The sequence below is a fragment of the Parambassis ranga genome, chromosome 20 (genome assembly GCF_900634625.1).
Source record: "Parambassis ranga chromosome 20, fParRan2.1, whole genome shotgun sequence".
Classification (NCBI taxonomy): Eukaryota; Metazoa; Chordata; class Actinopteri; family Ambassidae; genus Parambassis; species Parambassis ranga.
Genome location: NC_041040.1, coordinates 6,793,572 through 6,806,790, shown reverse-complemented (window position 1 = coordinate 6,806,790; position 13,219 = coordinate 6,793,572). Strand labels below are relative to the sequence as shown.

The following is a 13,219-nucleotide window of genomic DNA, read 5'->3' as shown; positions in this document are numbered from 1 at the left end:
TTTATTATTAACTTTGAACTGAGTGAACTCATTTGCTGTGTCTAAACAAGCATCCACCCAAATAGAATGTTTTCACTACCCAGTGTTTGCCTGCAGGACAGTGCCAAACCAGTAGTGAGAGAGGAAATAGGCTCTCAAATATGCGGTCATGTGGACACTCTAAAAGGAAAGCATACAGGGATTTTTATTATTGTGACAACATTTGACTTGACATTTTAGAATCTCTAGACCCATCCAAGTCACGACGCAAGCTGTGTAAGTACAGTGCATATACAGTGTAATTCTAATTTTTGTTAATGTTAACTATTTTTAATGTTTATTTTAAAATATAAACAAATTATTATCCTTTAAATGTGCCAGATTCAACCTATATATTGTTTCATTATGTATATTACGAGTCTTGATTTTAAAGAATGGGTTTGGTAATTTTTGATCCAACCTGCTTTCCGTTGTGTTTGGCTGTATCATAGCAACAGGAGCGTGTGGCTTAGTTTCCATGGACACCGCTGACAGCAAAGTGCCGGTGAAAGTTTGTAAAACTAGTTGAATTATACGGTAAGTTTCACTTAATACTAAATTAATTCATGTGTGAACTTAACGCAGAGTAGAAAAAAACCATCTCATTTGACCCTGGTGTGTTTGTAGTTAGGCTAACGTTAGCTCGTTAGCTAACGTTTTTATTTGCTTATGGCCCTTAAACGAGGTCTAGCGTGTGTTAGCATACTTTAATACTCGTCAGCTGAGCTGCACTGTACTCCAGCTGGTGTTTCTCAAGTCATTTAGCAGGTTAACGTTCGTTAAGTTCTGCTGTCTCTCATAAACGTCGACAGTACAGCCAGACGCTGTTGGTAACAGTAGTTTTGTAGTATATGCTATTATTAATACAAGCAAAACTTCCAGAATGCGTGGAATAAACAGCAAACTACAGGCTGCCCACATTAAAATCCAGCTTTGTGGATATTTTACTGTGATAACAGAGCTTATCTGTGAAGTGCAGCTCACCTACATATGTGCCTGTATGTAAATTAAACAGTCATATTAACTAGAAAAGGTTTTTTTCCTGAAGAAAATGCAAGTTTGATGCTGCAGCTGAAGCTTTGCTTTGAACGCTGATGTGAAGGATTGCTCTGAATTGCTGAAGAATCTGTAATCTGAATTTAATTTGCTGAAACACGGTTAAGAATTTATTTTGAAAAGTAGAAAATCTTTGAATATTAGGAAGATATGAAAACGAAACAGCTGAAGACAAGAACAGTATGAAGTCATGACCTTAAAGAACAGCCTGTGAATAAACCATATGAAAGGTCTGAGGCTGGAATATTACCATAAGATTATAATAAGCTGTGTGATTTGAATGTGGAAAAGTAGTATACAGCTGAAGGATGATCAATATGACACATATAATGCTTAAAGTCTGATAAAGACTACAAATATGGCTGCTTTGTATGCCTCTGTGTGTCAGCCTGTCATCATGGTAACAGATAACAGCTCAGAACAGATTGATCGCACCTCATTTTCTTCAGGAAATGCCCTTTTCTAGTTTTTCAAATATTAAGCAATGTACTGCACATTTACTGTTCAAACATTTCACAACCAAATACAAATTTGTCAAGCTGTCATGTAAATATGTCAGTGATACACACATGTAACACAGAATGATTTTATATTGATTGAAATACAACAGGGCTGCAGCTACTGCAAAAATTAATAATGTGGGTTTCTTGATTGAGGAGTTTAAACTGAATTTGAAGCATAGTTTTTAGACATTTTGCCGCTCCCGTAAGTAGTTTCATCAGTTCTTCAGAACTGATGCAATGAGGTCAGTTGCCTTTTGGATAGCTTCACAGTTGAGTAGCTACAGAGAGGTAATATTTATATTACAGCTATAAAATATATCAAACAAATGTGCCTCATGGACCCCTTTAAAGCTCCACATGACACTCCACAAGCCTTTAACGTATTGTTGTTTTAATGTTAAGTTTCAGAATATCTCAGGCGGTGCGATGGGGATATCACTGTCCAGGGCAGCCCAGTGGACCACGGCCAGCTCCGGTACTGGCAAACTTGAGTTCACACCCATGAATGAGTCCTTGTTGAGAGAAATCCTGCACTTTGTGGAGCAGTTCGGTTCCCAACACCCACTGGAGGCAGAGCATGCGTTCGAGGAGCCACTCCAGTGGAGTACCACTTTAGTGGCATCTGATTTCAAAACAGACTATGACATCAGGTTGGTCTAATCATGAGGCAGGCAGCTGGCTGGCCGCTGCTTTCAGTATTACGTGTCTGTGCAGGATATGCTGTCACCATGGTGTCCAAATGTATTTCACCTTGGATATACTCAAAGCAGTGGGCTATAATTAATTTGTTTTTCAGCCTCAGTAAGGCTGAGCACATTCCGTTTTATTTCATCAGAATTTCTGGTCAACTTTCCGCGTGCGGTTTGTTTTGTATCTCATAGCTGGGACCTGGAAACGTACAAAAACAAAAATACAGACTCTGATCTCCTTAAGTGTTTTGGCACTAGTAATCTAATAGGAAATGAATGATAACAACTCGGTATTTGTGTTTTATTTTTTCGCTCAGCGACTCGGCCGTGCAGTCCCGTGAAACAGACAGCAAAGGCCGTCCGTTGCTCCAGCTCTCTCCTCCTACTGTTTCTGTGAGCAGCTTCAGCCAGCTCTCTAAACTAGTTCATGTGGCAGATGCTAAAAAGCTGGAGGAGGTTCGAGCATGTCTAGAAGGTAAGCATAATGAGATCTGAATCTGCATCCTGAGCAGTCTAGCCACCAGCATACCTCCATAACCCACAGACTTAATTTGTTTGTCCTCCTTGTTATTCTCTACAACCAACCAATTATGCTGCCATTGGTAATCCCTTACAGATACAGCATGTATTTACTTTAGGAGATAAGATGATATATATTTGTCTGACATATGAATTAAACTTATTTGGTATTGTTAGTGATGTTTTTGCTTTTTGTAAATAATGCATGTGGGGAAAACCCCAAAAAAAGGCCAGCTGTGCTGAAACTCCATTCATTGGATCTAACCTCTGTTGTTCAGAAAATAGAGACCCCGTGGTTAAGATTCTTGGTAGGAGCTTTGCTGATGTGTTGGAGAGAGAGGATGCCCATACAGATGTTGACAAAGTTGAAGAAGGCGACCCAGCCAATGACTCCGAGGTCAAGGCCAAGCTGTGTCTCCTGCTCCAAAACTTGGACAAACAGATCCTCAGCAACCTCCAGGAGGAAATATCACAGTGGGTGCTTCCTTTGTTTTTTTGTCTCCTTACACTCGGACACATTACTCATCCGTCCCTCGGACTGATCCTGGGACATGTGGTTGTATTTGATTGGGGCAGACAGCATGTTTAAGAAAAGCAACCATGAATAAATCAGACTGGATGTTTGTTTTGTTTTGTGTTTCTACATTTTCACTATAGACGAGTCACGCTCGACCCTACTGCTGTGAAGAGTGAGGTGGAGTTGTTGAAACGGCTCTGCAGCGAAGGGGAAAAGAGGGTGTTGAAGTCACTTCGATACACATCAGGTTTGAATTATCTCCACATTTCACTGGGCTGCAAGGAAAGCAATCGCTATTAACACTAATGCTAGATATTCCGAAGCATAAAAAGTCTGTGTTCTGCCGCCACAAAGGACATGGAAGTCATTATATCTGTCAGATTGTAGTTTACCAAGTCATTAGTCAGCACATGCTTTTTGCTTCATTGCAGTGTATTTATCATGCCTTAACAAAGCATTCAGCGGCATGCACACACACCGAGTGATGAATGCAGTCTACGTCCTCTTTTCTCCGGTTGAATTGACACCTTCTATAAAAATACTCTCTGAACCAGCTTTAAAATATGATGGTGTCACTATGTGGCTCAGTTTTTTAGTGGATGATTTATACAGCAAGTGAAACTGTGGCTCAAGCCTCAGACCTGTTCTCCTTGGAGAACTATGCCGTCGTCTTTAGCAGACCAGCAGTTTTCATCCTGTGAAGGACAAACCTGTTTTGACCTGTTATTAAGCCACACTTCATGTTATTCATCTGTGTTTTTGCAGATTTTGAATTTGCGAATGGCTGCCGCAGCCCTCCATGGAGACAGGTGCATGGTGAGATGTGTTACCTTGTGATTGAGACCTGTGACACTGAGACTCTGCACGTCACCTGCAGCACCACTGGAGTTTTTATTAATGGGGTAAGTCAAGAGAGATGAAAATACTGTGTCCCTTTCTCTTGTGAGACAATGTCATTGTTGTGTGTCCTTGTGCAAGGCACTTTACCTGCATTGCCTCCAGTGCACTCACTGGTGTGTGGCACTCTTTGCTGGGCAGCCTTAGGCAATTTCCAAAAAATTGGATCAGAATTATACTTTTTCCTTTCTTCTCAGAAAAAAAAGCTAGATTTCAGAGATTAAAGCTCAGCAACAAAAGCAGATAGAGAGGTTTATCACATACTACAAAAGACAGTAGACAATATATAGTTCAGATGCTTTTATGTCTTAAAACTCACCCAAAATGCTGTTTTCCAGACCATTTGAAATTGACACCAGGAGTAATCACTTCTGACATTTTAAAGTCCGTCTGTACATTGTTCCAGCTGGAAGGGGCAGCACATTTAAACAAAGTACAGCGGCCTATGAAATAACCACGCCTGATAATAAACCGTGAAGCACACTGCTGTTCTGCATCCAGCATCTTCACACACTGGACAAGTGCACTTTGTATAAGAAAATAATCATAATCCAGTGTGTGTGTGTGTGTGTGTGTGTGTGTGTGGGGGGGGGGGTGTTTTCTGATGCTGTCTACCATTATATCCAGAGCTTCTGGTTACCTGTGTAATGTCAGAAGTGTCTCAGAATGTGTTTGCAATCATTTCTAAGAGAGGATTTTGTGCACTGCAGCACCTTTCACTCTTTCAGTGACTGTGCTGACAAGCCCAGGGTTTCCTGTCTCTGTTTCTTCACCTGGAAATGTTTCGAGCAAGGTGAAAAAAAGCCAACCTAAAACCCAGTGGGTGACATTGCAGCAAACGACACCTCAAAGAGCAGCAGTGTCCTAAAGCTAATTTAGCGGTTTACATGGTTTTACACTTCCTCTTTGAGGCTGCCAGGAGATACTCCGAGTGTTCTAACCTCAGTGATTTCAGCTGACATGTGGGCCGCATTATAATTGTGGTTTTTAAAATTAATGAAGCTGTTTTGCACTTTGTTTTCACAGGGTGTAAAACAGGAGGGGGAGGAGGAAAGCTACGAGCGAACAAGTGATCTGTACGAGGACCTGGTAACACTTCTGAAGAGCAGATCTCCACATTTTGCTGAGAACATAAACAAACAGGTACAGTGGAATACAAGCAGATACAATTAAGGTGGACACATGTAGACCTATTTTTAGTCTTGAGTTTTAGGTCCCCATGCAAAAATGTGCGTGTGTGTAAATGCCTCTTTGTCCCATGAACAAGGTTCCTTTCTCCAAACCTTTGATTCGATCACTGATGCTGTGTGACTCACATTCATAAACAAAGTTAGGATTGTGTAATCAGTGTCTGTGCTAGTGAGCTAGTGTCTGCTTGTCACTGGGCTGAAAAAGTTTTGCATCAACCTCCTCCGTGTTCCAACATCAAAACAACAAAGCCCCGTTCCCAGATCCACACACACAAACACACACACACATTTCCAGACATCAAAATACGTGTGATTTATTCAGTAGTGCTATTTCCTGCTTTAGTAATTTGACGACAAAACAAATCGCCTCAATAATGGATTCCATCTGCTTTCAAAAATCTGTTAATCATTTAAAAAATATGACCCTTTCTTCCTCACTCGCGCTGATGTTTGCTGGAAAATGTGGCATCACCACGAGCTCATCAGATCCTGTAAAGATCTGCTCACTGCCTGCTTCACATGGATATCAGCTAGACTTTCCTGAAGAAGCAACGGCAATGAGTTTGTTTGAAAAAAGAGTGTTTGTTTATTATGATGTCATTCTCAGACAAATAAATTATAAATATGATAGAGAGCCACAGTATTTACCTTGTGTGCAAATATTTATCTCATTATATTTATGTGTAACAGAATTTACAAATGTCATCCAAGAATGGCATGCAAATGTATTTTCCCTAAAGACTATTGCATTAGCACTGCATAAACTGCAATGGAAGAAAAAAAAAATGTATTATTCTTCTTTTTCATATTTCTGAAGAGATTTTCAATGCTGGAATGTATTTGGTTATGTAGATGTCAGTGTGTCCTTGTCCACCCCCTAAACATCTCAACAACATTTGGATAGATTTCTATGAAATTCAAAATGTAATGGGTTTTCCTTTAATTTGCCACAATCAGTTAATATCAGTTAAAATCAGACTAAAAACACTTTATAGAGATCTAGAAGATAGATCTCTCCATACAGTTGTTAAATTGTGATTGATCAGTATGTCTTCTTACTGTAATACAATGGTAGCTGCAGTGGAGTTAATGAAGTCTTCAGTAAACCAATGAGTGGTGCCAGGCTGAACCATGTAAAAAAAAAACATTCAGGCTTTTATGTTTTATGAGTGCTGTTTGAAGAGTGATGCCTTGAGCCTGAAAGATCTAAAAATGATGGACAGCTGCAGTAAAAATCGCTGTGAAATAGTTTGTGGAGACACAAATCATTGTCAAGGCCTTTTTTCCTTGGATGGATTCTTGAAGTACTTTGATATGTGTTGTGTTCTCTAACTTTAGTTAAAATATTATTGAATGCTTTCTCTCTACTTCCACTCGGCTAATCATCTTCATGTGATAGGGTTTCAGCCTATTGTTTTGAAAGTCATTTGATTGATCGGCGACGACAGCATATCAAACGGTGCAACTTGCATCGCCCATGTAAGATATATAAAGTAATTAAGTAATTGCAGTCATTCTTGTAGACATGGTCGGTTCCAGTTTTGATTTGAGAAAGCAAGAGCAGTGCTGTTTGTCAGAAACACAATCTAGCACAGTTTCAGCTCTATTCACTGATTGCAATGCAGCGAGCCCAAACCTGAAAGGCAATAGCCAAAGATAACAGCACCTAATCTCCCACCATATCTGCTTGTTTTCAGCGTGAGGAAGCAGGTCTTTTCTAACAGTTCTATTAGATCAGACAGCCTCAATCAAATGAGCAGAGGCAGCCAAAGGAGAGGAGAGCTGCAGACTCGGGGAGGACTCGCCTTCTCCGCTCAGTGTTGTAGATTCGTTTTGACATCACAGCGTGATTGGAAATTGGACATGCTGTGTATTTGCAAGCACAAGATGCTCAACGAAAAGCAAAGAAAAATCTACATTTGTTTTTGTTATTCACATCCTGAAATTAATATAGACTGCCTCCCTGTCACAATCAGTCAGTAGACACTGCTTAAAGCCTGCCACTGACAGATGTTTTATGGCCGGTGGCTTCAGATTTGCTGCCTTGCTGATTTTCCATCAGTATGGATCAAGTAATTAGATACAAGCCTGCTCCAAACACATGTAAATAGTTGGGCTTTAATAGTCAAATACTTGTTTTTTTTTTTAAAGCCAAATAAGAAATACGAGAAGGGTAATGATTGAGTGTCACCTGCTATAAAAGTTTTTTTAATGCCAATCTCAGGCGTCAGTCCTGCTTCACAAACCATTTGTCTCTGGGCCTGTGGTGGTTTAAGATGTAGAATGGCACCTGTAATAGAACTTTTTACTGTGGCATGTCAAGAAATTTGGAGTGTTCCCTCCTGCGTAAGCACATGGACTTTGTCCATTTCACATATAATAGAATTAAAGAAGGTTGGTTAGTCTAATAAAGTCAGACTGTGGTTGGGTGAATTGACTTGTGTGTTTCCAATAGGAGGTCACTTTGTGTTTTATGAAAAACAAGTCTTTGGAAAAGTGATTGGGCATGCTTGGCTCCTGCTTGTGTGCGAACACAACACATAGAAATACATCTTAATTCTTTTTCCCTGCCGTATGAATTCTGAGCCCCTAACAGCCAATGACAGTCTGAGCTATTTCTGCAAAAGCAGGTGTCTGTGATTAAAAACTCTCCTGCCTGCAAACCATTCATATGTGTCTTACTGGCATTCGTGTATAGGTTGTAAAGTTTGGTATAAAGACCTTGAAAAAATCCTACCTGAATAACAGTGACACAAAGGCGTTACTTAGTCTGAGCCAAGCTGTAAGCTTTTAGGTGAATGTCGAGAAACAATAAACTTTTTGACATTGTTCAGCCAATTAAAAAAAGAGAGACCCCTTCTGTGTCAAGCATATTCCAATGCTTCAATAAAAAAGACTGAGTTGTTATGCAGGTCTGAATATTGTTGAGAAAGGGCTGTTGTGTTTTTCATTTGATACTGTTCGGTCTCGTCTCTTCTTGGAGGGACATGGCCAACTAAACTAAAGAGCATGCAGATTCATGAGGAAAAGTGACCAACAGGATTTAGTGTTATTAAGCATCATCTGGAGAAATTTACGACCATATTACACAGAATTTCACACTTTTGTTCATTTAATTGTGAATTGAAAGAGCAGTTTTTTCTCCCTCTTCACTTGTGCCTTTTTTTTTTCCATCAACACAAAAGATTCAGCATGTGGAATCGGTTGATGGAGAGGAACAAGGCCAACCCCAGAGGTCTTACGAGCAACAGGAAAAGAATGTGCATGAGAAGGCGAGACAACAGCATGCGTTGAACAAGGCAGGCGGCAAGAAGAAATATGAACCGTGTCAGAGATGGAAGAATCTCGGTCTCTTGTCTGCATGTGGGTACGTGATAATTCCTCTCATAAGATGTGTCCTGCAGTATTGTCAGGCTACCACATACTGTGCTGAGATACCTTTTGGTAGAACAGATGAGGATTGGATGACAGGGATGCCAAGACTTCGCCACATGTGCTCAGAGTTTCTGCCAGCAGTTACACATTATAAAGAGATGGTTATAGGGTTTATAAATTTTAGGGCAAGTGCAAAGATTCCTGATTACACAATGATCGGAGTTAATAAATGCTTCACACTGTGGAAACCCTTTCTGCCCAATTACAGACACAAAACTTGAGGAAAAGTATTTAAAAAAAAATCTCAGAGATCTATCACATATGGTCTTTGATTGATAAATAGATCTAGCAAGGGCTGAGCTGTTGCAGCTGTACCTTGTGATAACTGTACCCATTTGTGGAAAAACTGGCTCAAGATAAAAGTGTCTCAATTGCTAAAAAAAAAAATTCCTGCTGAACCCTTGTCTCGAATTGTTAAATAATGATTATGTTAGAAAAATAACCATTTTCAAAATAGAAGCAGGCATAATGACTCTTATTTCACATCATTATAGGAAAGCAGAGAAGAAACACAGTAAGAGCTCTGGAGAGGAGAAGAAGCAGAGGGCAGAAGCCAAGAGCAAGATGAAAGCAGAATTCCCTGTGTCATCTTCACCTGGGCGCCTGTCCTCCCACAAAATGTGAGTGACCTGAGTTAGTGCTCTTTGTCAGAATCTATAAGGGCTCAGTGTTTCTCTGCAGGTGGAGTACCACACCAGGTTAGATACAAAGAAAAAAAATATTTCTGTCTGACATAGTGTGAAGCTTAAGATGAAAATATCTTTAGACTAGGAGGTATTGAAACAGCCATACTATATTACAAATGACATCAGACAACTAGTTTCCATCTTTACTATGACTTTACCTTCACTTACTGTGAGCAATGATTGTCCATAATCAAACTCAAGCTAATGTATCTGCCTAACAACAGCTTAACAATGCTGTTGATTTCTGCCCATGGCACTGATTGGCTTGTTTGTCCTTTAAAAAGCTTACATGGACTGATTGCGTTTTTCAACCAAGGAGCTGCTGTTTCATGTAAGAGTGTTATATTTAGGTACACAGATTAAATTTGTGGAATGTTAAAAGTATTAATGGATCATTTTTATCATTTAAATGATATAAATGATATAATATATACATTTGTACCAGGCTGTTGTAGAGTTGGACATTTTAATATGGAGGTCTCAAGCAGCCATTCGGGGAACTGCAGTTCCAAGCTAGCTGCATGTTTCAGCCCTAGCTCCGGCACGTTTGGCTTTGACTGGCAGGACCACCACAGTCACTGCATGGTGCTCACACAGAGGTGTAAAGAAAGGGAGCTGCATGAATGCAAAGGTGTAGATGAGGTTTACAGATGGGACTGCATGTGTATACTCCAGGCGCCAATACGCTTGGCAGCAGAGGAATTTTCATGTCAGGGATTCCAGGCACATTGCAACAATCACACAGCAGTTTTTGAAGAGCAACACCGTAGATCGACTTTACTGATTTCAATGCAATTGAACATCAACAACTTATCTGTCAAGAGTGGCAGAACATCTCATCACAGATCTGTGCATGGTTGGCATAATTCATGCTCAGGAGATCCAATCTGTCATCAAAACAAAGGCCAACATTGGAAATATAGCAAAATAATATAATGGAATCATTTTTAATGAAGGGAACTGATATTTGTTGCACTTAAACATAGCATCAAATATCCAACACTTCAACCTTAAAGTAAGTAAGTAATGATATTATACAGATTTGACATAGTTTTGACCTAGCCAAGAACTGAATATTGATTTACCAGCAGTAAAATCTATCACCTGCTAACATTGTACTGAACAAGAAACCTATGTAAAATCTTTTCCCCTCTCTGGATCTTGGCAGCTACAGCTCCTCAGCTGTCTCCATATTTAAACCTGCCAATGTATACAGACTGCTCGTGTAATAAATCAACAAAGTTGATTCTAAGCACTGTTTGCTGATAGCCGCCTTTGCTTGTCATCATTCTGTGTTCCTGCAATAAAGACTCCAGGGTGCATTCACTCAATCACACTCATCACCTCACACCACCCAGAAACCTGAAGGCCTGGCAGCTCCGGGAAGGTCTAGTTCAACGTTTATCATGCTGCATCCCGGAAAACAGTCCCTCATATCAGCTGACTCCTTCTGATAATATGCTCCCCTGGAAATGCTATTTGTATGTACATGGGAACTGCCTCTCAGTGGCCCCATTTGAACATGTACCAAATTTCATTGCTCCACAGTGCCCAGTTTTCATGAAACAGCTATCCAAGCGGCCCATGCAACTTTAAAAAGCCATCTGCATTTCTGTTTGCATCAATAGCCGTGCAAAAGCCTTTACTCTGCATATGATGACGGCCCCAGTCCTCCCATGACATTATTCCAATCTTTATTTTCCTGCTGCTTAGATTCGGAGGAAGTTCAAACTTGAAGCCTTGAATTTCAGAAGCCTTAATGGGTCTTCTTGTGTGGGATGACCAGACTGTTTTTTCCATTTTAAACAATGGAAAAGATATTGCACCACATTATTTTCCATCCCTTTGTCTGGCTATGCATTGCCTATCCCACACCTATGTACATTCCGTCTGACGTGTGCTGTTATCTCTCTTTTTGTGTTCAGTAAGACCTCGGCAGGAGCCATACTATCAGAGCTTTACAGTGAGAGCTCCAGTGAAAGTGAGGAGGAGGAGGAGCAGCTAGAGCGCCGTCCAGAGAGTAACATGGACCTGCCTACTGAATACTGGCAGATCCAAAAACTGGTCAAGTGCCTCAAGGTATGAGCGTGTCACCCTGCACACTGTGCTTTCCTTCCTCTGATGTATTTCCAAAATGAACACACAGAAACGAAAGGCCGGCCACAACTGACAGGAAACAGTAAAAGTCTTTTCCTGTCAACTGAAGACAAGAATTCTGACCTGAATCACATTTCTAAAACCTCTTCAGAATGTGGAAAATAATATTCACAGATAGATATGCAGTGGACCTTATAGGTAGTTTCCCTAAAGGTAATGTTCCTATCACATAATCCTACCTGTCTATGTCGTATCATGACACACTCAGCGACAGAGAGGATGTCAGATGAAATAAAGTGTAGGTTCCTCCTATTTGAGGCAGCGCTTTGTAGGAAGACGCTCATTGAAGTGGTTGGCCTGGCTCGTGGATTCCTGGTTTCTGACACAGGCCTGTTTGGTTGCACATGCGAGCCAAAGCACGAGGGGAAAGAGCTGTCTGACGGCAGCAGCTGTACACACTGTTTGCCCACACCGCAGAAGCATAAAAATGAAGCGCGCCTGTGATAGGTCTGACAGGGCATATGGTGAATATTAATGTGTCAAAACATGGAAGGAAAAAGAGAAAGAGGAGAGAAACACCAACGACCCAGACTGGCTGGCAATATCTCCGACCACTTGACTTCAGAGATTACCCTGCCTCACTCAGTGGTCCTTATTATCTATTTATCTGGACAGTATCATTTTGACAGATTATATTAAAACAGACCACATTTACTTTATTTTGACGGGAAGCTGTTTTGTTGCACATTGCCAACATTGCCAACCCACCCCTTTATCTCCGAGAGTAAAAATACTCAGTTAATGTGTGCAATATTTAACCATCATTTTACATGTTTGTGCTGTTTATGCTGGGATTTCCTGATATTACTGATTCAAAGTGCAACCAAGTCTTTTATTGGAAGCACTGCTGCAAAGTTCAGCTCTAGATATTTTTAGCTGAGCAAAATAGGATATAATGGAAGGAAATTCCCACTCCAAAAGCAGGCTGTTGCTCCTTAACCAGAAAGGAAAAAAGAAGGAGAAGATGTAAATGATACAAAGGAGGCAAATTCAGATAAAAAAACCCCTCTGGTTTGTATATTTGATACTGTTCAGTGGGATTGTGGCATAGGCTTGTGTGTGTGTTCCTGCTTCAACAAGATGCTGCACTGCTGAAAACCAACATGTCCCAGCTTTTCTATCTGTCTGGAAACCGCACAGCACAGTTATTTATGGGGTTTGTCCAGTAGTCATTTTATAATATCATTACCATCAGACGCTGAAACTCACCATGAGCCAAGTTAAATATCTGTTTTATTTTAGGAGGAGTTCTTTTTTCCCCCCTTTTCCTTCGCACTATAGACAGCCGTTTGTACTCTAGGAAGTTTAACACTTTCATAAAGCGACACATGGATGTTCTGTTTTGTGTTTTAATGATATTTATGTAGGAGTGTTTGCCCAGGGTTCCTTACGTGTTTGTTTTTTTGTGCTTGTATGACTGCAGATCTGTGCACAGACTCAAAAAAATGCAACAGAGTGCAACTGTCTAAAGTGAGGGTGTGTTTGTGTGTCGATAACACACAGAAAATGACTTAAACATAATCCACACTTCTCATCACAGTCTGTAGTGCAT

General features: G+C 40.4%; 1 protein-coding gene across 1 annotated transcript in view; it reads left to right on the top strand.

Annotated features, from left to right (window-relative positions):
• The first annotated feature begins 487 nt into the window (after nucleotides 1–487).
• Nucleotides 488–13,219, top strand: part of odad2 (outer dynein arm docking complex subunit 2) — a 37,324-nt gene continuing 24,592 nt past the window's right edge. Inside the window, exons 1-10 of the mRNA XM_028433254.1 lie at nucleotides 488–555; nucleotides 1,980–2,227; nucleotides 2,584–2,741; nucleotides 3,064–3,259; nucleotides 3,443–3,549; nucleotides 4,068–4,204; nucleotides 5,226–5,342; nucleotides 8,575–8,756; nucleotides 9,319–9,444; nucleotides 11,436–11,589. Of these exons, the coding sequence (XP_028289055.1) occupies nucleotides 2,004–2,227; nucleotides 2,584–2,741; nucleotides 3,064–3,259; nucleotides 3,443–3,549; nucleotides 4,068–4,204; nucleotides 5,226–5,342; nucleotides 8,575–8,756; nucleotides 9,319–9,444; nucleotides 11,436–11,589 (1,401 nt within the window). The 5' untranslated portion in view covers nucleotides 488–555; nucleotides 1,980–2,003. The remainder of the gene's footprint in view (nucleotides 556–1,979; nucleotides 2,228–2,583; nucleotides 2,742–3,063; nucleotides 3,260–3,442; nucleotides 3,550–4,067; nucleotides 4,205–5,225; nucleotides 5,343–8,574; nucleotides 8,757–9,318; nucleotides 9,445–11,435; nucleotides 11,590–13,219) is intronic.